Source organism: Lonchura striata, chromosome 3, assembly GCF_046129695.1.
Source record: "Lonchura striata isolate bLonStr1 chromosome 3, bLonStr1.mat, whole genome shotgun sequence".
NCBI classification, from domain to species: Eukaryota; Metazoa; Chordata; class Aves; order Passeriformes; family Estrildidae; genus Lonchura; species Lonchura striata.
The window spans coordinates 73787876-73811261 of NC_134605.1; the positions used below are offsets into that span (position 1 = coordinate 73787876).

A 23386-nucleotide genomic window follows, 5' to 3' on the forward strand; every position below is an offset into this window, starting at 1 on the left:
AAGTAACATAACTCAGACTGTGGAAGAGCAGACAGAAACCCTTTCCATTTCCAGTGGCAGTCCATCAAACTTGTGTCTCCATTCCCTGGCCCATGCTGTCACACCAGATGCTCCTCGCTTCTGAGGGCTCCCTCCCAAGGGCAGAAGCTCCTTCTCTCCCAGCAGGAAGATACAGGTTAGATCTGAGCCAACAATGGGAAACAAAGGCATCAGTACTGAGATGAGGGGGTGGGCAAGATACTGAATTTTTAAGGAAGATCATTTTCACTTTTTTAAAAAGAATGCAAGTGATAGGGAGGCTTTTGTTATTATAGCAAATAAACATTTTTTAACACATTCACCTGACTTCTTGAAAATCTGCCACTTACTCCACTGATGATAGGAAGAGTTTCTACCCTTAGCTGACTCAGATTATTAAAGTAGCTTCTCCCTGGTGGCTTCTTCCTGGCTAATTGTTAAACATCCTGGTTTACCATAATTTTTTACCTTGCCTTTTCTCTTGTGATTACACATGATTAACTTGTGATTACACAAGTTAGATACTTTCTGTGAAACTGTCACTTATTTGTAATGGCATCAAAAAAGCTTGGAGTAAAATGTGTACATCTTAGTAATTTATCAGAATAGTTTTTATCTAGTATTTTAAAACTCAAAAAAGTAGCAGTTTAAATTTGCCTGTAACTACAGGCAGTGTTTGCTGTAGGGCACAGAAGCTGGTCTTACAGATTTACATATGTTAATCAGAAAAAAACCCACAACTTTTAGATCAAATTCTGTGATACACATGCTAGATATTACAAATACGTGAGTACCTGAAAAAGTATTTGCAGACCTCACAGGTTCTTCAATAAGACCTTTTCACTTAGTTCACACCAAACATAACACTAATTTACAAATAAATCTCTTTTTCTTTGTTTGATCACAAAATGCACCTTATTTATATGTCTGGTTTTGCACTGAAATATCTACCAGTCTTCTTTTGCTGGAATAAGCAATACCTGGTATTTACATTGTGACAAAACACATTTACCTCGGAGTAGAGCTGAGAGAAAGGCAGAAACTGAAGTTTTATGAAAGTGAAGCCTGTATATAATAACAAAATAATAATAAAAAAAGAACCATGAAAGGTGGCAAATCATAAACAAAATAATGTGTATCTGGATATGAAGAATGGAGTTAAGATGGGCCATAAAAAACTGCTAATTCTTGCTTTTGAGCCCAACTGCCAGGCTGCAGTTTTAAGACGAGTGTTCAGAGGGAATCTTTGATGATAGCTCCATTTCCTGTTTCAGTTTGTGCCCATTGGCCTCTTGTCCTACATCTGACTTTTCCTTCTTTAGCCTCTCCTCTTAGGCATATGGATGCACTCACCACATCCTCCTGATCTTTTCTTCTCCAGGCTGAATAACTACAGCACTTTTAGCCTTTACTATACAAGATGTTCCACTTTCTTAATCACTCTTCATAATCTTTGACTGGAGTAATTCCAGCAAGCCCCTGTCTCTTGCACTGGGCCTTCACCAAGGCTGAGTAAAGAGGAAGGATCACCTCCATGATGCTAATAATCTGCCTGATCCAGCCCAGAAGGCTGTTGGCCATTTCACTGTGAGGGCACGCTGCTGGATTCATTGCCCATCAGGAGCCCCAAGATATTTCCTATTAAATTGGTTTCCAGACAGTTTGTCCCCAGTTGTATGGAGTTGTTCCTTTACAGTGGCAGGACATAGCATTTCATTTTTTTTAACTTAATGGGACTCCTTTGAGACTGTTTCTTGAGCCTGCCAAGGTCCTTTTGAACTGCATCACAACCCTCTGAGGTCACTTGGTCTGTCCAGCCTGAAGCCTGAGGTGAGACCTCATTGCAATATATAAATTCCTTGTGAGAGGAAAAAGAGAGGCAGACACTGATCTCTTCTCTCTGGTAACCAGTGAAAGGACCCCAGGGAATGGCCTGAAGCTGTGTCAGGGGAGGTTTAGGTTGGACATCCAGAAAAGGTTCTTTCCCCACAGTGTGGTTGGGCACTGGAATAAGCTCCCCAGGGGAGTGGTCACAGCACCAGCCTGACAGAGTTCAAGAAGTGTTTGGACAATGCTCTCAGGCACATGGTGAGACTTTTGGGGATGGTTCTGTGAAGGGCCGTGTTGGACTCAGTGATCCTTGAGTGTCCCTTCTGACTTGGCTTATTCTATGATTCTGTGGTTCAAGACATTAATTGAAATGTTATTGATTAACATTATTGGCCTCCTCAGGCACATCTCTAGTGACTGGCCTCCAGCTGGACTTAAACTTTCAAGACCAGCTGTTTAAATGGTTTTCCATTTATCTAGTTCATTCTTCATCAGTTCATCAATAAATACGTTGTAAGAGATGGTATAAGATGCCTTGCTGATCTCAAGATAAACAGCTATGCAAGAAATTCTGTCCTCATTTTTCTATGACCAGACATAGCTCCACTGCATGTACCAGATCTCCAAAGCCTTGAGCAACCTGGCCTGAATGACCCTGCACTGCCAAATGATGATGGGTTTTGTTATGGCAGAAACAGCTGAATTGCTCCCCACCAAGAAGAGGACCCAGGGCTAGGCTCTTCCTGCTGTGGAAAGGAGATGACATGGGAGACACAGAGAACCACCATGAAGGAACAATCTTGCTTCTCCTGTTGGACAAACGGAGGACAGGAGAGAGGAGGGCAGTGAATGTTGCTGCTGGGAGGACTGAGATACTGCACCAGCCCAGCTTCCCTCAGCTCAGCAGCCACTACACCAAGGGTAGAAGCCCCTCACAACAGCCTCGGCAGCCAGATGCTCGGGGTGAGCCCCCTGATGACTGTGAGCTGACTGATAGCACTCTTTACCAACTGCTAAAGAACATTTCTTGGTGGCCAGAAGGAAAGGAAAGCCAGAGGGTAAATCTAGAAGGAAAAAGGCAGAAAGAGATGAATAAGAAAAGAGCTGCCAATGGTGCAGACTTAGCAGTTTGCAAGAATTGGAGTTTTTTATACTTGTCAATTCTTTGCTCAAAGATGCTAGGCTTTCAATAATCTACTGTACAGTGGGGAGACAATTCAGTTATTATATTATGCTAAAGAAACCCAAAGAACCTAAAAAAATCTTAAAAAGTACAATTTTTTTTCCTAAAAAGTCTCAAACTAGTGGTTTCTTTTTATCATTCAACAAGGCTGAGATTGTTGAGTCAGATGTGGTATTGTAGTGACTATGGCAACATTCACTCAGAATCCACTTATAATAAGAAACACAAAACTGAAAAAGGAGCTCTTAGAGGATCCTCATCTAGATTTCTAAAGATTGCAGAACCGGAAGTTTTAAAGGGATTATAAATAATGGCAGAGGGAATTCAGAAGCAAAAACAGAGAAAATGTTACCCTGAGAAGCCCATAAATTGCAAAAACAGGTTGCTGGTGAACAAATTAAGACAGTATCTGATACAAAGATGAAAGTCTGTGCAAACATGACCAAGTCAAGTTGAACACAAAAAAAAACAAACCTGAGAAGTTAATAAATGAAGAAGTCAAGAAATCCCTCCTTACTGCGGCAAAGTAAGATAAAATCTCAAAAAGATAATTATTTTGAGGGTTTTGGGAAATCAAGCACTTAGTCACTTAGTTGCAAACTAAAAATATATCAGATGTTAACACCTGTTGGTTACTGTGGTGCTTTAATACCGACCAGAAATTAAACTCCAAGTAAGCCACTCCCTTCCCTCGCCCCTTCTGGTAAGAGAGGTACAAAAGCAGAGAATATGGGTTGAGATAACAATTTACTGAAAGCAAAAAGCAATTAAATAAGAAACACACTATAACAGCAGCCATATTAATAATAAAATCATAAAAAAGGTGTTATACCTGTAGAAAGGTGGTCACCATCTCAACTTAGTTCCACATGGATGATACTTTCCTTTCAGCACCACATCCTGTAGCTGCATCTCAGAAAAATGGGAGAGGATGGATGAAGGCAGAAAAGGATGCATGGCTGATGCTGACATCTTTCCCACTGGAGAGAGTGAGGCAAAATATTACACACCTAAAAATGCAGGTATTAGAGTAGTGGTTGCAGTACATGCTGCTACACACACCTCCTGCAGTATTCTTACCTTTCTTTCCCAAAACCATGCTCTCTGTAGATGACGTGCATGATACAGGATAACAACTTAGCCACGCCCATTCAGCACTAATCTCTGCCCCCTCTCTGCAACCAGAAGAATCATTTTAATATTGCTGGGAGGCTGTTCATTTGAGTTGTCCCTGGAAATGCCTCCAGTTTAATATTGTTGGGAGGTTGTTCATTTGAGTTGTCCCTAGAAATGCTTCCAGGACTACATCATCCTCCTCTACCACACTGCATGGCACTTTTGGAGGCTCTCGGTCACGTCTGTACTGTCTCAAACACAGCTCACCTGTCCTGGGAGGTCTTACTGCACACTGGGCAAGTCTCCTTCTCCAAGGGTCTCATTGCCACACCTTGTGCATACTTCACAGCCTATATAACAGACTTTATTACAGATTACTTTTTGTCATAAACCAGGGGCTAGGAAAGAGAACCACTGGAAACAGGACAGATCAGTGGATCAGCAGCCTTTTCAGAGCTCTCCCCACATGTTGAATTACTGAAAAGATATACAGAGCAACAAAGATTGTGTGGTAGGACCGATTCATCCCAACAGAGGAGGCTCCTGCAGGGATGAGGCACACTGTCACATCTCATAGTGTTCATTTGTCATCTCTCCAGCATGTGTCCTCAAGCCTGGGCTCCCACTCCTCAGAGGAAGCCTGTGAGCCTGGCTCCAGTAGTGCTCGCTGTTACCCAGGGACATGGCCAAGGCTGGTGGGGAATCAAGGGCCTTCTCTGATTAGTGTATGTTTGGTTGAATCCTGAAGCTAAGGTCCTTCCCCAGGGCACTGATTCAAGGGACAAGACACATGTCAACACATACAACATATTTTATTTTTGCCAGAAATCTCTATTGCAGTCTGATACCATAATTCTTACTCAGAGAGATCATGGGCAGAGAACAGGACCTCTTAATACCTCCTTAATACCCCATGATTATCCAATTGATTTCATGGAGAGCGATCTGCCTCTCGGTTTCAAACACCCTGAAGTTAGCCACTTACAGACAGAGTTGGGCTTAGTCCACTGAGCTGAGGACAGGAGATGCAGGCAAACACAGCAATATCTGGAGATTTGTCTCAAAGGAAACAAATCCCACAAAAGTGAGATCTCTTCTTCTCAGTCATTAAAACCTGAGGACTGATTGGCTAGGCAAACAGGAAAAAAAAATCTCATAGAACAATCTCAGTCAAGATACCCCATTACACAAAATAAAAACTGAAAAAAATCGGTTTTGTCCAACTTTTCCTAGGAACTTTGCAATGTTTTTTCTAGAAGAATCCACAAAGGGAAATGAACACATCTTATGGGGACAAGCACGAATGAGCACATAGCAAAGCTTGGAGCTGCAGAAAGGCAGAACTGAAAATTAATCATTCAAGCATATTGTGCTCCATTATTGTGCACACTTAAGACATCTTCCTGAATGGGCTAATTTTTAAGGTATCTGAGAAAACCAGAATTATATCCAAAAAAAAAGTTGTTATAGCAGTCATGTCTGAAATTAAATTCTTCTGGGTATATAACAATTTTCTAAAAATAAGGTTAAGAGTGTTTAGAAAATCTAAAGATCCTACCACAGACCTGAGCAAAATACTTGATGTTGATGTCATTGGACATTCAGGAATGTTTTGCAATAAAAAATGTAGAATGAGATCACCTGGCATGAAAACAATATGGCTTTAAAAATGGTTTGGGAATAGATGGAAGGGAGAAAGTAGAGGTTGACTTTAGGTTAAGTCTGACTATGTATTAGCAAAGAAAAGGACCTGTCAGGACTTAAAACTCAACCCAGTAAATCAAATGAGGACTACAAAGCAGTTTGACTGCTTCAAAAGAGCTAACACCACTGAATAGCTAACTCTACTTAAACTTTTACTAAAGAGTTAAACTTGAGTTAAATTCTACTAACTCCAGAGTGCAAAAGCACTAATTCTGCTAAGAGGGACCTGAAGTAAGCTGTCAGTGATTCCTATTTAAGATTTCAGAAATCTCTCACTTATGACATCCAGGGTCTAATCACATGGTGCTGTAACTCTTCAACAACATTTGCACCAAGCAGCTTTAGCCTCTGTAGAATTCTGCCTCACGAGATCTCTTAACAGTAGAGAACTCGGCTAGCAGCTCCTCTATGATGGTGGATAAATGAGGCTCGTACCAGGTGGGATGACTCTTTCAAGCTGCTTTATTTCACTGAGGGATGGGTGTCAGCAGGGATCAGCAACCCAACCACACAGCAAGGGATCAGGCTCGAAGAGAGCCTGGAGCAAGGGCGGGGTAGGGTTTATAACCAGGTGTGGAGTAGGAGGGGCAGGATACAAGGGATCCAATAGGAACAGGGTTCAGAGGAGGAGTTAGGATGGGGTGATAGGGATACAACAAATGAGGATGAGGGAAGGGGGTGGTAACTGGGGAAGAACCAATTACAATAAGAGAACTTAAGAACCTTCCAGAACAAGGGGTAAGTACAAAGAGGTGATTGACATAACCAAAAGGTGGGAATAATTGATAATTGCATAACTCGGGGGGAGTGGTAGGTTTTGATGGACATCCTGGGAGGTGAGAATCTACACCACAGCCTCCTCCCATGGCATGTCCAGGGGAACTTCTCTTAAGTCCCCTACCACAAGCCTCAACATCATTTCTGGTTGGTTTTCTCATAAGCTTGTTTTCTTCTCCTTTAGTCAGGTTCTGCAGTACCTTCCCTGTTCTCAAAGGCCAATTAATCCCCTGACAAGAACTTGGTCAGGGCATAAGATGATATCCATTATTAACAATATAATATGGTCCAGCATAAGTATGTTGCACAGTTAAGCACTTTTTATGTTACCAAGTAGAGTTGTTACTTAAATATAGGCCATTCTCAATATTTGAGCAAGGTTCATACAGAACACAGAGAACACACACATTATTCTTGTATGATTTCTTTGTTTTTACACTTTAATCTTCTTCAATAGGGAAAATAAGGTGTTTGTCCCATAAATCAAGTTGCAAAATTTAAAAGAAATGTATATGTATTATTACCAGGGAAGAAATGGGGTGAGAAGTAAGAAAATGGGTAGGTTTGAGCCAGACCAGTCAGGCAAGAAATGGGCTAGAAGATGGGGGGGAAAAAGACAGATAGGGACTAATTTGTGCAAGACCTTGAAGCAAGGAGTCTGAACTGTATGTGGGAAGCTATAATACAAGAGGTTTTTTCCATAAACATTCGAACTGAGGCAATGATATTTAAAAGCCTTAATAAAATATGAATTTTGGTAACACTTTAATTGTCTTTCTGAGAAAATTACTCAGGCAACCCCCAACACTCTGGACTATTTTCTATATTGTTTTCCCCATCTGTGGAGTCACTAAATAATTACGCCATTATTGTGTTGAAGCCTTACTTATTAGGAATTACAGCAACATCTGGTTATACTGACACTAGCTGTGGTTTAGTGATGAAACTTCCTGCAGTTGTTTTAGTAATCACTTCTAGTGAAGGATAGATAGGATTAAACATTATTTTACTCTTTTGGAAACTCATTAGTCTCTACATTGCTAATGCATTAATTTAGTAATAATAATTCTTCATACTTAACAATGTACTGACCTCAGGACCTGACTTCTGGGGTGACATTTGAGAATGTCTTAGTGAATACACTATAAATACAAGTTTTCCTCTGTGTTTGAGCAGGCTTTTATTCTCTGATGAATTTCTAACCAGCACTTGAAGGATCCCAAAAGGGTATTTCTCCAGTCCAGGAAAGGCCTCTGGAAAGGCTGCAATGACATTGCCTCTTTCATCCTCAAGGTCTTGGATGAGGCAAATAAGCTCTAACTTTTCATGTTTCTTGATCTATTGCTTCCTAAAGGAAAAGTCAGGATCTAAGCTAACAGACTAACAAAGGTTCCCACTGTCAAAACACAAAACGGCCTATTTTGCATACTGTTGCATCTGGAATTTTCCAAAGAGCCCTGAAAACTTAGACACCAAATGTCCATTGTAATCCCTCAAGAGTGAGACACCAAGCTCCTTGAGTAATGCTTCAGCCAACAAATCCAATTATGCTGAGGTACAGGTGATGTGACTGGAGCTGACTGTACTCTGACAATGGCTCACACTGGATGGGGGCAGGAGAGCACAAGGACAGAATAACATTAGAAGCCATGTGGCATTCTGTGCTTTGATAGTTGTGCACTGACACTTCTGCAGCTCTCTTACCTCTGGCAGCTTTAGATGCCAGGCTGCAGATAGGCATTCTAGGTGAGGCCAAAGGTCTATTGGGGGGTAGTCTAAGTGCAGGTCTACCGTAGATGTTTGTCTTTTTAGTAGCATAGCTGTACCTGATACGGTTAAGTCCAGGAGTGCTAACACACAGATCTGGATTGGGAAAATTGCCAGGCTTTTGGGATGCTGCTGACAGCACAAGCTCTAGTACAAAAGATAAATCAAGTTTGTCTAAACTACTATTACCTCTACTCTACCTATTCTTTACTAAAATATACCTTTTAGAACTGACTGTAATTCTGTCACTCAGTTGCTTGTTAGGTTTGACATCTTTTGTAAGCACGATAGCAATTCTGAAATTCTTGGAAGGGTGCAGAGGAGACATCAGGAAAAGCATACAGACCACAGAAGACTATGCCAAAACAAATGAATTTATAAAGATCAGTTTGCTATGTAGTCTATCTGAACATTGTACATGCCATGTCTTTCACCGTATATTCTTCAGACTATAAATAAATCAAATTGACATATATTCACAATCTAGCACCATCTGCTGCATAAAGGAAGAAGGCATTTTAAAAGCAAAGGATCTGTTTGTTTTCTTACATGATACATCTTAATCATTGAAATGTATTCCTTGTTTTATAAATGTGCAACTTGACTTTAAATTTGACAAGCATTTTACAAGAATGATTTTAGGAAATCCTTCTAACTATGGATTCTCATTTGCTATTAGCTTCTGCACCACATTAAAATTCCTTTATTTCCAAAGTATTAAACTGAAAGCAAGGAGCAGGAAGGTCTTATCTGAAGTGTGGTGAATCAGACCTTTATGGAAGAAATGCACATATAATCAGAGATAAGGGTTATGGTTTTTATATAAATTCTTCTCATTTAAGATAAATATTGAATGCAATATTTGAGACAAATAATTGTCTGCATAATTGTGTACGGTTTTATTTTGCTAATTATATTTTTTTACTTTTTTTATATATCCCCTTAAAACAGGTATGGAGTTTTTTTGCTATCTATGACAAAAGCATGAGATATTATCCCAAATAAATTTCATTCAGGAACCAAAATCATTCATATAATTCATACCTATTTATTCCTTTATTTAAAAAAAAATATGTATCTCTCTGAAATTCTAAGGTTCTCCATCTATTTTTAAATATTTTCAAAGATCATGGCAAAGCATAGAGGCATATTTTAAGGCATATACAGGCTACCTCAAGAAATTAAGCTTAAGCAACTTTGTTGCCCCACATGAAACTTAAATTAACTCATTCAGGTACCTGCCTCTCATTCATTTCTTCAATAATTAAGCTGGTTTTTTTTTTTATAGTAGCATACAATGTTACAGAACCACTGAAATAATTTAATATAACAAACTTGTTTACAATTTAGATCTCTTAGACTAAAGCAGTGAAAAATTATTTTGCTTCCTCCCTCTGCTTTGTCCAAAAGGCATTATTCTTAGCTAGCTGACTGTCAGCAACACAAAACAAAGGGATGTTAAATTAAGTTTCTGCTTTATAAACAGAAAGGGGAAAAAAATAGACCACAAAATTTCAGTGTGCTATTGCAGTGAATTCTGGCCTGTGCAAAGCTGAAGCAGTTTTCCTTATGGGGATGGACAGAGACAACTGTCACTGTGGGCCACAGGGCACTGTGAGCTGCTACCAGAATCCTGCCTGAACTCAGACCAGAGGCTGAAGGTCCCCACAGTCCTTTGTTTCCATCAAAAAATGTCAGTTTTGCTTGTTTCTATAAGGAGGGAGGGGCTCTCTGGAGAAATAACAAGCACAAACTGAAGGCAAACCATCAGCTGTGCAGATACTCTGGCACAATTCGAAGTTGTTGCTTAGCTGCAACAACTAAGAGTCCTGTGCATTCCCAACAAGACTCTTTAGCCCTGTGCTGTAGCTAGCAGGATTTTTGGTGGAATACCTCTGAAAACCCCAGAGTGTTCAGCCTCTTTGATTTTTCAAGAAGTATACTAAAAAAAATACACTGTCTTTTCTGGTTATTTCTTTTGGTGAATTACTGCATAGCTTAGACTACTGAAAAATAGGTAAGTGCAAGTCTTACACAGAAAAACAGGACTCCAAGCTGAAACATATTTTTAGTCCTCCAATTTTCTGAATAGTGCCAAATAAAATTGTTCATGCTGTACGAACCAGTTATACACTCCAAAGCTAAAATACAGGCCTCTGCTGCTCTGACTCACCAGCAGGTTTTAAAAACTACAAAGGAGTATAAGACTTCACCTCTTCCCATTCTTCCTAAAGTTTTCTGATTGCAACTGCTTAGCCATCAGCAATGAAACTGAAGTGATGCAAACAGCAGAACAGTGATGAACGTTCCCTTAGCACCTGAACCTCACTTTACTGATGTTGTCTTTTTAAATCACACTTACTCCACTTCAGATCAGGACTGCTACTAAACCACTTACATCGGAAGCAAGCAGTCCATAATTTCTAAAAAATAATATAAATGCAAGCCCTTTCATTACCCTTGAAATAGGATAATACATTCCAAACAGAACATATTTAAAAAATCAAAATTTAAACATCAAAAAGCCACACTTATATGCAAATATACATAAAAAGCTTATGAACTTTGCTCATAGCTTTCCATAACATTTCAGAATATCAGCTCTAAACATAGATGATTATACACCTCAGATCTAGTGATCAGTTTCTATAGCTACAGATTTTTTCGGTTGTTAAGAAACTTTCTCATGTTTCTTGTAAAGTTTATAGCATTACATATGCTGTAGAGAATCATTTCTCATTGGATTGACTTTGAATATACCTGAAAGCATTTTTGTTGCTTGTAGATTTTATCTGATATGGTCCAATGAACTCCAGTGAGCTTCAACATGACCTTGACGTGCTGAACTTTACCTTCAGGTGAAAATTCAGAAAGTAGCTCACAGTCAAGAGCAGAATTGCTCTTTTCAGACAGAATTCTTGATCTTCACCATTCCCTGACCTGAAGCCAAATGCAGTTATATTTTCTCCTATCCTCATGTCTCCCTGGCACATAGAAAGTATGAATCCAAGCCTTGCTGCTCACTTCATCAGATGCAGGTATGGGGATTCTTTTTTTATATTGAAATTACAGCTTACAAACACTCTGACTATTTCAAAATGTACTTCCAAGCACATAACTTCTAGTGAAAAAAAAAAAAAAAATCCCTGGAAATATTTTCAGCATGAATGTACCCAAACAAATTCATAGGTTTTTCTGGATCAATAAATAATTTCTTTGCAACACCGGAGTTGCAGCTGTAGAAAGGGACACTTAAGAACACACATGTTTTCATACCTACAGCTGAGCTTTCTGATCAAATCACATGAGTGCATGTTGTTGATTTAAAATATGAGTTTAATACAAAAATCTTTGAAATTATATTCCTCTAAGTGTACAGTGCCATTTCCTTGTTTAAAGTGATCAAGTCCTCTGTGAGTACTATCAACCAGATCAAAATCTAAACTCTCTTGCATTACAGCAGACTACATCTATCCCACTTACATGCTGAAGAGCTGGTAGCTTTTACATCAGTCCCACTAACTTCACTGGGGAGAGAAGGTGCTCAACACCTTTGCAAAATCAGGTCATTTTAGGGGTTGTTTAAAGCCGTAAACTCAAGATTATGTTCAAACCCATTTTGCAAGTTTAGAGGAATGAGACCTAGACCCCCTGGTCTGTAAGACCTTGCCCTACAGTTTGGTCATTCATAGCACCATTCATCTCCCATGTGCGTGGATACAACAGTAATTAGAGCATTAACTAGTAAGATACATGAAAAAACTTTGTGCCAAAGTTTCAACAAAGTTTGGTTGAAAACCAAAATTACCCCCAAGATCCTTACAATCTACTTCTTGGCAATTCTTTGCACCCCCTGCCAGATGCATCCAGACTTCTTGATGCTGATTCTAAGAAGAGGCTAATACAAGGCAAGTCAATAATCATCAAAATTGCTTCCAAAATTTAAAAAATTGGATGTTACTGAAATCAATTGCTTTTGCAAGAATAGCTGAGGTTGAGTGTGAATCTTTGGAAACTGAAAGACCGGTCTGCAAAATGCCTAGACTAGTTTTTAATAATGTCGAAAAGCTGTCTCAATTTATTTATTATTCTTGTCTCTTGAACTTCTAATCAGCAAATAATGTTCTATTCTTCACTCAAAAAATGCACCCTTCATTATTCCCTGTTCAACTTAACTCAAAAAACCTGCATCCTCCTACAGAAAATAGAGAAACCTTGTAATTTAATGTCTATAGTCCTTGACAAGCATCTCAATGAGTAATATTTTAAAGGAGTTAATCTTTCTTCATTCTTAAGCACCATTCTTTCTGCCTACACTTTCCACATTTTTTCCTGCAAATGTGGTTAATTATTTTCTCCTTTACTACAAAAATGGAGAGGACATACCTGGTTTACTATAGCTATCAATAATTACAAATTCAGAAGGCAAAACGTGGGATTCTGTTTTTTCCCTAGCTTCAAATGGCAGTCAGCCAGAAGCAATGTCAGACCTAGAGGCGCTAAGAACACGAAATCCAGCGGGTATTGTGCCCAGGCTGGCTGGCACCAGCTCCGCACCGACCCTGCCACCTGAAGTTTTCCCACCTCCCTCCAGACCCAAATTTGCCCGCAGGGAGACACAAGACCCGCCACGAGCGGCACATGACTCAGTGAACCCAGGAGCTGCAGTCGCCAGGCCGCGGCCCCACGACCCCGCGGCGGGCACTGCCCGCAGCCGCGGGACGCTCCCGGGACGCTCCCTGGACGCTCCCGGGACGCTCCCGGCCCTTCCCGGCCCTTCCCGCCGCAGAGCCCGCGCCGCCCGCACCGACCAATAGCAGCGCGGGCCGCCGAGGAGCTCAGCCAATCAGCGCCCGCGCTGGCAGCGCGGGCCGGGGCTGCGGCGGGGAGCGGCGGCGGCGCTCGGGTCCCTCAGCCCGGCCCGCGGGAGCGGAGAGCAGCGGGAGAGCAGCGGGAGAGCAGCGGGAGAGCAGCGGGAGAGCAGCCCCGCGCCCGCGGAGCCCTCAGCTCCGTCCCGAGGAGCGGGGGGCCCTCCGGAACCCCGGGGCTGCGGCTGCTGACCCGCCTGAAATGCTGCTCTCCCCAGCCCTGGTTGCACCCCGAGCTTCCGACACCGCCCAGGTCACCGAGGTTTCAGGAGAACGTCGTTGCCTCATCCTTGCCCTGACAGGGACAATAAAACAAAATAAATCAAAACTGAATAAAACAACACAAAATGTGGTAAAATTTAATAAAACAAAATTAAACGCGGGGGGAAATTAACGATGGCGCCAAGCAGGCATCGCTTCTCAGGAGGGCCTGTGGGAGCGCAGCGCGCGGGTCGGAAGCCGCAGGGGCGGCGGGAGCTCCGCTGCACCCCGGGCCGGGCACCGGGGCCCTAGAAGTGAATGTGGCAGAATTTCTCCGCCTGTCTCCTCCTGTACTTTGTATTTCGACTTAGCCGCTGCATAGCAATTAAAAAAATAAATAAATAAACAGACAGACCATATGCTGTTGCTTTTTTTGGTTGGTTTTTTTTTTCCCCCTTAATTCTGGTTATTTGAGGTTGGTTACATTTAGTTCAGTTTTGGGTTTTTTGCTTAACTCTAAGACTGATTTTTATATATACAGATCGTTAATTCTTACAAATTGACTCTCTGAAGTGCCTTTCTTGTTTTTTGTGAGGGTGGCCCAAGTATTACGATTTTATGGAACACTTATATTAAAACTTACAGGCTCTACAGACATGAAAATATTTCCCGTTTCAGAGTTGAATTATTATACAATTTCCACGACCTCACAGCACACATGATGCATTCCTCCCCGGCTGCAGCTCCACGGTGGGTGCCTTCCTTTGGGAAAGTAACAGACATAAATATTGAAATAAAGAGCTGGCAGGAGATATTCCAGGTCCTGCTGACGGTGCTATAAATGACAACAGGACTTTCAACTCCACCAACGGAAGACAAAGATCCTCCTCTTTGCAGGAGAGGGGTTTTCCATTTATTTTCATGTCAAAAAGACAACTTGCGTCTTGGAATAAAATTAACCAAGTGGGTGCAGAAGCCCAGATAAGGGCGGGGAGTGGGGGGGGGAGAAAAAGAAAAAAGGGGGGAGAAAACTGACTACAGCAACAAACCTTTAAAGGAAATTCAAGACTGGCATTTGAATTCCTTCTTCCTATTGCTGTCAAGCACGGTATAGCCTTAAGTGAGCAGACGAAGGATCAGATATGTGTCTAAAATTCTCACAGATACTGAAAGTAATTTGTTTGTATTTTACAACGCATCGCCTACACCCTGGACTGAAATAGGACTCGATCCTGAAAACTCACAGTCTTACAAGTGTATCGAACAATTGAAGAGATTTACCGTCTGCTTCAGAATTGTGAGCTACTCCAGACCAAAAAGCGGGGCTCCCTCCTGACTGCCTATCCGAGGGCACACGGAAAGCCCCACTCGGACCTGAGCGGGCAGACTCGCACAGCTTGGCGGGTCACAGCTGGCGGGTCACTGTCGGCAGTGTTGCATCCTTTTGCCCGATGATTTGGAGGAGCTGCCAGGGGAAACAGATAATTTTCTGACAGCCTTTTGTTTAAGTTGAACTCGTTTCAGGCATAGAATGAGATTTTTCTCTCAAATAAAAGTGACAACGATTCTAAAGAAGAGTGTTTGCAAAAGCGGCACGTTTGACCGAATGCAAATAAAAACAGATTAATAATGTCCAGCCTTTAACAGCTCTGCCTTCGCCCTGTGCAAAACAAAATAACAAAGAAAATTTCAAAAATCCTAAGCAGAGAGAAGAAATTATTTTATTTGGGAATTTTGCGCTTTGGTTTTACTAAATGAGAGAAGGAAAATGGTCAGGCAACATATTCAGGGGCAAATTGTTTAGAGCTGTATGCAGACGGGTCTGAGCTCCCAACCATCAGAAGCATTGTGAAGAAACACAAGATCCTGCTGACAGCACTTCAACGAACAACTAGGCAAACAGTAGTTTGTCAGTAACTTTATTTCTTTTTTTAAAAAATCGCATGACAAACTGGAACCAAGACCAAAATACTGTATCCACTGTACATCGTTCATTAGAAAACAAACATACACCACATTTGTATTCTACCAAACAGAGAGTGTATTTCCTTTAAAATTATATAGTGCGTGCTTTTAGAGTCATGCTTTTCAATATTTATTTTACATTTGTTACTCAAATATTATCTGCTATAAATAATTGCAACTTGATCAAATGGTGCACCTGTTATGCGAACCTCTTCCATGCTGCAAGAGTGGCATTTTGTTGCCTGTTTTTTTCTGTCTTTCCAAAAAGCTGTTGGTATTGCTTTATTAGGACCCGAGCAAGCACAGGTAAGGTGTCAAATAAAGTGTACAGGTGCCAGAGGCGCTTGCAGACCCGGGTCTGCTGCTGAGCCCCATGGCTCAGACCACTGGAACGAGTGATGGGAGAGCGCATAGAAAAAAAATCGTTTCCAAAAGGCACAATTTTCTCGACACGAAGGTACAATAAAAATATATGGCCACTGAAATGCGGGCTCCTATCGGGATGCGGTGCCTGTCCAGCGGGATCCTGGGCCCGCCAGGGCTTCGCCCTCCCGCCCCTGTCCCGGCACCGCGGCTGCGGTGCAGGGAACCCGGGGACGCCCGCGCACGCCTACCCGCCCCGCCGGCAGCTCTGCCCGCCAGCCCGCGCTCCTCCGCGACACGGCCTCCCGTGGGACCGCCCCGGAGCCCAGAGTAGTGGAAGGGGGGCTGCAGCGCTCCCCTCACCCCGCCCCGCCCCGGCCGCCTCCCGCATCACTGCTCGCAGTGCCGACTGCCGCTCTCCGGCTCGCTCTGGTCGTCGGTGAAGCAGACATCCACATCGCTCTCGTTATCAGTCTTTTGCTCCTGCTCGGGCTGCGCATAGCCAGAGTCACTCTTGTCCTCAGCCGCCTTGCCGAGGCTCTGCCCCGGGTGCCGGGATTTGACGTGCCGCTCCAGGTCGCGGCGTCGCACCAGCACCTTGCCGCAGTACTCGCAGCGGTACGGCGTGTTGCCCTCGGCGTGCAGGCGGATGTGTTTGTTGAGATTGCTGGGGTCCCCGAAGGGTCGCAGGCAGACTTTGCACTTAAGCGGCTTGTAGCCAGTGTGAGTCCGCATGTGGATCTTCAGCCCGTACTTGCGGGAGTACAGCTTCCCGCAGTACAGGCACAGGTGCCCGGTCTTGGGTTTTCCTCCGGCAGCCCCGGCCGCCCCCGCCGGCAGCGTCTCCAGCCTCCCTCGGCCTTTCTCGGCCGCCAGCTCGGACAGCTGCTGCGTGTGCATGGCGATCTCCCGGTCTATGCTGGCCAGTGAGCCCAGCTCTGCGGCGTGCAGACCCGCCGCCGGCCCTGCGAAGTACGACACCGACTCAGGGTACTTGAGGAGACCGCCGAGGTGCAGCTTCAGCGGGTAGTAGGGCGCGGCCCCGTAGAGCAGCTCCCCGTTGTAGACGGTGAGCGGCATCACCGGCAGCCCGCACTCCCCCGCGTACGCCTTCAGCCCCTCGAAGGGCGGCAGCGCGAAGCGCTCCAGGGCCCCGCCGGGCAGCGGCGGGTAGCGGGCGGGCGGGAGCGCGGCCGCGGGCAGCCCCCGCTCCACCTGCCGGAAGGCCGAGGCCTCTTCCAGCGGCGACAGCAGCGGGAAGGCGCGCAGCCCGCCGCCGCAAGCCAGCCCCGCCGCCGCCGCTGCCTGCGGGGCGGCCTCACCCGGCAGCGCTCCGCACTTCGGCGGCGCCTCGGTGGCGGCGCGTCCCGCCTTCAGTCCCCCCAGCAGTTTGGAGAAGCCGAGGGCGGCGGCGCCCCGCGCCTCTTCCCGCAGAGACCCGGCGGGGCGGAAGGCGGAGCGCGCCCCGGGGCACAGCGCCAGCCCGTTGCCGCCCGCCGGCCCCAGCAGCGGCCCCGGCCCACGGGCGGCCCCCACGCTCATGTCCAGGGCGCGCTCCTGCTCCTCCTTGCCCGCCGCCCGCTTGGGCAGCGCCGGCTTGGCGAGTGGCGGGGAGGCGACGACGGCCTCCCGCTTGACGGCCTCCCGAGGGCCGCAGCCGGACGGCGGGTGGCCGCGCAGTGAAGCGGGCGGCAGCTCCTTGGGGGGCAGGCCGAAGGCTGTGGCAGCGGGCCGGCCGTGGTCGTGATGGAGGAAGGGCCGGCCGTGGCTCAGAGCGCAGTGGAAGTGGACGTGGGCCTTGAGGCTGTTGGGGTATTTGAAGGTCCTCCAGCAGTACCAGCAGATGTACCTCTCCTCCCCTGCGGAGGCAAGCGGAGGTACCCGTCAGCAGCGGCCGCGCATCCCCGCGCCTCCCCGCGCATCCCCGCGCTCCCTCTGCCTCGTCCCGCCCCCGCCGTGCTGTGCCGCGGAACGAAGCGGTGCGGGCGCTGCGCGGTCCGGGCTGAGCTCCCGCGAGCGGGGCGCCGTAGGGCCGGGGGGAGCAGCTGCTACCGTGAGTCGTCTGTCGGAGGGCCCATCTGTTGGCGTTTGCAGAGGAGGTAGCGTATGTCAGGGAGTCGGCTACACCGAACAAAGGCCAATCTAATGATCGTGAGCCCCTCATTACGCGGCGAGACAATATCCGATATGTATGGGCCATATGTAATCGTTCCCTTTCAGAGGACAATGCCCTTTGTACCCCGTCCCATTTCGACTTCTCTCAAGCGGAACAGACCTCGGTGGCCGCGGCTGTGGTGGCTGCCCGACACTGCAGAGGCTCAGACTCCGCTCTCCCCCTCCTGGCCTTGCTTGCCAGGAGGGTACTCCCAAGGAGGAGCATCTCCCCAGCCCCAAGGAGGAGCATCTCCCCAGCCCCAACGGTGAAATGCCGCCTCTGTGGCCACCTGTCTAGCAATCTTTTCCTTCCTTCCTTCCTTCCTTCCTTCCTTCCTTCCTTCCTTCCTTCCTTCCTTCCTTCCTTCCTTCCTTCCTTCCTTCCTTCCTTCCCCCCTTTCCCCATTTTCCCCACTTCCCTCTTTCCTTTTCTCCTCTTCCTTCTCTCCTTTCTTCTATTTTTCTGTCTCTTTGTACCCATCTTACTCTCTCTTACTCTCTCTCGTTTCTCCCAGTCACCATACTACACTGATAAGCCCCTGAATTTCCCTTTTGGCTCTATCCCACCCTGACCGTCCCCAGCTGACCCTCACCCCTCAGTTCAATGCACCGAAACACCTAAGGTGAGGCCAAGCGCCGCACGGAAATGACAACCCGCTCCAGGCCTTAGAGCAGTTCCTCACGTTTCAGGGAATCCCGTGGGGGATGACAGGGGTGAGACCTTGCATCGTGCCCCTCGTCTGTCGGGGCACCCGGGGAGGGCGGGTCGCCGGGGTGGATGCGGTGGCTGTGACAAGCCTCCCGATACACTTTTGACAGGGATCAGTCGATGTCCTCTGCGGGTGGAAAACGAAATGTTCGCTCTCTGCGAGAAACTCGTGTGGGAACTCGCGTGGAAGCATCGCACACTGTTGCGTGTATCTCGCCGCCTGTGTCCTCGCCGCCGTGTGCAGCCTTTCCTCGTTAGCCGTGGAGAGGCGATCCCGGGGATCTGCGGCATTATGAAGGCGTTGGACGCTGTTTTTCGCCCCGTCGGGGAGGGAGGGAGACGGGACTGTGTCTGCCCGGGCCCCAGAGAGGCAGGGGCAGCAGGCCGCTGAGGGTGGCAGTCCCACTGCTGTGCATGAGAAAAAGGGTAAAGAAGCAGTACGGATGGAAAGGAATACGGCCACGGACCGCCACGGACTCCCTTCCGCTATCTTCGTTTGCCTATGCAGGTCTCTTCAGTAGCGCGGGTCGGTCCCGGTATCCTCAGCAAAAGATGGTCGGGACCGGCTCCCGATCGCCACCAAGACCGGCTCGGCGCTTCCCCGGCTCAGCTCCATTTCAATAAGAAGGGCTCCGGGGAAGAAAAAAAAAAAAAAAAAAAAAAAAAAAAAAAAAAAAAAAACACAAAACACCTCCACCGCACACTCCCACCAAAAACCACCTCTTTCTCACCACGGTGACCCAAATTAAAGAGGTCAAACACAGAAGAATTCCAAATTTTTGATTTAGTTTGATTTTTTCGGTTTTTTTTTTGGTTTTTGTTTTTTTTTTTTAACTCTCCGAATTCCTTCCGCTGTCTTTTTTCGGTTGGTGGGGGTTTGGGACTTTAGTTTGATTTTTCTGCTTTTTTGTCAGCATATGACATATGATCATTAAAAGAAGAGCACTTCAAGCATGCTGATACACAGACCGAAGACACAGCAGATCCGTAGGGTCACTTTGCAAATCAGCCTTGCTTCGACGGGGCGAGGAAGATGCCACACGCTGGGAACCTCTTGCAGACCTGAGCTCTCTTTCATTTTTCCTCCGAGTAGCACTGGTACCCATCCGCAGCAAGGGCTGCTGGAGAGGAGTAGAGCGCAACACAGCCGCGTGTCCTCCTTGCTACCGAAACTTCGCCAGGTTTTTCGAGGGGGTGACCCTCGGCAGATGCATAGCCTCACTGCCTTTCGACGTGGCGGGGACAGAGATGTGACCAAGAGTTTCTTTTCCGGGTGTAGTTTTTGTACAAGGAGGGTTTTGCACTCTTGCACATGGCACGATGTGATATAATAGCCAGAGCCTGGCTTTCCCGCAGCCATCCCTTCGGGCTGGACCCTGGTCACCTTGCAGAGCGGCCAGCCGTGACGCGGGGGAGGGGGCAGCTCCTGCCCGGATCGTGCACTCACTCCCTTCCCGGGGACACTGCCAAGCTGAAGGATCTTCTGCGTCAAACAAGACCGGCTGGGGTTCCCTTACCCTCATCTTCCGCGGAGCGGGCTCAGCCCAAGGAGTGCCCACAGGCAGCTGCCGCCACGGACGCCCCAGGGAGCGTCCAGACCCAGGACCAGCTGAAGGGGGTGGCCGCCGACAGAGAAGCCCGGCAAGTGAACGCTGAAGTGTTTTTTTTTTTTTTCCCTCGCCATTTTTTTTTTTTTTTTTAATGTGTTGCCATCGTATCATTTTGTTAACACCGGTGTAATTCCAGCTAAGAATAGGTTTGCGGATTGAAACAAGACTTCCCAGACGGGTGTCTTCCCTTTCCCAATATCTTTGCATATCCTGACCTCAGTGTGATTTGACGCCGACTTTGTCTTTTACCTAATATATTCTAATTTACAGGGACTGCCCAGTACTGCCCAGTTTTGGCTTGACTATGTGAATCTACCCGCAAGAGGACCTGAAAAGAGTCTCTGAAATCTGAGGATGGAAGGTAAACCCGATGTTTTTAGAAAAAGCATTGGGTGAGCTGAGCTGAGCCACATACCAACTATAGCGATGTTTCACAGAAACTCCATTTGCCTATCAAAGAATCATTAAATCGGGCCGACGACGGAATAACTCGACGCACGTGGGCCTTTCCATACGCTACCGAGTTAATAGATCACTCTTTAAATGTAAGCAGATGGAGTCTTAGTTTAAAGGGTGGTGGGTTAAATTCACGGCAGCTGTACAGGCATTTATTTTTCTGAGGACCCACGTTTGCCTACCGCAGTTTGAGTTCCCGTCAAAGGTGTCAGCTAAAGAGGGTTTGTTTTGTTTCATTTAATTTGGTTGCTTACCTTTCTCGTCGTGCGTCGGTGTGGCCGTGACGGGGATGTCAAACCACTGCGCCAGAGGGTTGGAATACCAGACGGTAAGCTCTTCTCCCGGCTGGACATCTCGCAGCGCTCGGTAGAAAATCTGGAGAGGGAAGAAAGGAAACTTCTTCAGGAGGCTTGAGAGGGGAGGCAGGTGGCGGAGAGAGTGCCATGACAGCCCGGAGCCGCGAGCGGGGTACCTGTCCTCCTGGCAGATCCGCAACAGCCTCCAGTGTCTGCTCTTGGGAGTTTCGGGCAGCTCGGATTAACCCTATCCACTCCAGAGCTGAGCTCCCGGCTTCATCCACTAATTCCCCTCTGACCATCCGCACCTGGAAAACAGGCGGTACTGCTGTCATTTTCACGTGAAACGAAACACAAAGAGAGCAAAAAGGTTACCCGTCCCCCTGCCTAAACGCTCTGCCTGGCCCATCGAACTGCTTCCCCACACTAGGCAGGAGGCTGAGCATCGCAGCTGAAAGCAGGGGCGAGAGCATCTCCTTTTGCCTCCTGTTTAATGCTTCCGTCCTCACCACCTTTGGGTAGGACATTCCCCAGTTCGCAGGTGCCTTGGAAGAGATCCGGCTGCCCTAGCGGTGGTTGCAGTCCTACAGGATAAGGATGGAAGACCCTCTGCCCAGCAAGGGGAAACAGGATTTTTCCCTTGGGTAGCATTGATCCAAATGCACCTTGTCCAGTCGCAGCTATTATATATTAGCTTAAAAGCTATATTAAATACCCAGGTACTTTTTTTTTTTTTTTTTTTGGTCTTTGAGTCCGTGCAAAACCACTGTGACATGCAGGACTTGTCGGGAGATGGGGAGGGAAAGGGGGAGAAGATTCTGCTTAGCTACAGAGTCCCTGTAGCCCAATACTTCATAATCTGCTTGCCCATACAAAGAGAAAATGAAGTGCCCATTCCCTGAATGACCGTGCAATAAAAGTCATCGGAACAAAGCAGTCTAAAGCGAGAAACCAAGGGAGCCAGATGAGAAATAAATTTGAGTGGGCTGGCAGAGCGTTTAAAAACAATTAAAGTGCATTAAAAATCAGAGCGGAACGCGTGAGCCGCGGCTGCCCGAGGGGCGAAAGGAGGGGTCTCATCCGCAGCCCCCTGAAGAGCCTGATGGACGGGGCGAGAGCCCTTCACCGCCTCCTCCTCTCTCCTTCACTCGGACACGGGCTGACCCCGAAGCAAGCAGCCGTGTGGCCGTCATCCCGCCCGCTCCGGCTGTGCGGTTGTTTGAAGCTCCAGGGGAGGAGGTCCCCCCGAGGCTTTGGGGGAAGGTTGAGCTGCCCTGGGCCGCCCCGACACCTGCGACCTGCACCCCAACGCCGTCTCCGGGGTAGCCCCGGTCCTCTCGCCCCGCATTCCCTTCAGGCCCAAGCCAAAGGACTCGCGGCCAGGAAGAGGAACCCAAGCCAACCGCAGAAATAAATGGGTGCATCTGCCTCTGCCCTGCTCCTTCCTGAGCCAAAACCCGGGGGGCTGTGACAGCCTCATGCCCCCGCCTCGCCGGAACTCCAGGAGAGAGGAGTCGGCCGTGGTACGTCCCGGCTCTGCCAGGGAGAGGGGCAATGCCTCAGTGAGCAGAACCCCGGGGGGCAGGGGTTGGGTGGCGGGTCCAGGGCCCTCCGACATCGGGCACGGGGCTCAGGCGACGCTTCCAGAACGTCTCTGTCCAAGGCGGGGGAGCGTCCACTCCTCCGGGAGAGCCCCCGTGTCCTCTGGTCTCGTCCCGGAGGCCGGCCAGGCTAGGCGCCCCGGCGCTGGGGAGGAGGGAAAGAGGGCACGAGCGGGCAGGCTTTCCTGGCAAAACCGCGGGGAGACATCTCAGGATGTTCTGGAAATGCTTCCCTTTGCTTTCCTGGCTCGCTCTAGGAAGGGAGGATCGAAGAGAGACGGGGGAAGCAGCCTCTTCTCCCAAAGCCGGCTTCCCCCGAGTCAACGAATAATCAAAGTCCAGCGGTGCAGGAGTGAACGTAGGAAAATACCTTTTTTTTGGGTCCTGGCTCCTTGCGGTCTGACAGGTACTTGCCCAGTTTGAAGGTGCCCGGCACAGGACCCAGGCGCAGCCCAGCCGGGATGCAGCTCTCCGCGCTGACGCTGATGGCCGGAGCCCTGCTGGTTTGCATCGCTGCCGCTGGGTGTGAGCGCTCGGGAACCCCAACTACTTAAGGGGGCCGGAGTGACAGCGGCAGGCGGCGGGAGGATGAGCACAGACGTATCTCCGCCCGCAGAGTGACGCGGCGCTGTGTGGACGCCGGCTTTTCAACGGGAGCAGGAGGGGTACCCCTTGGCAGGGGGATGCTCTGGGGCGCAGAGTTTGGTGAGAGAGTTTGGCTCCTCGAGCAGCTGCGGAGTCCCATCCAAGAGGGTCACATGGAGCCTT

General features: G+C 47.2%; 1 protein-coding gene across 1 annotated transcript; it reads right to left on the reverse strand.

Annotated features, from left to right (window-relative positions):
• Nucleotides 1–16182: 16182 nt before the first annotated feature.
• Nucleotides 16183–23129, reverse strand: PRDM13 (PR/SET domain 13). The gene is made up of 4 exons (XM_077781762.1): nt 22989–23129; nt 21194–21325; nt 20976–21096; nt 16183–17651 (listed from the first exon to the last, which is right to left on the reverse strand). The coding sequence occupies exons 1-4, from the start codon at nt 23127–23129 to the stop codon at nt 16183–16185; spliced, it is 1863 nt and encodes a 620-aa protein (XP_077637888.1).
• Nucleotides 23130–23386: the final 257 nt, after the last annotated feature.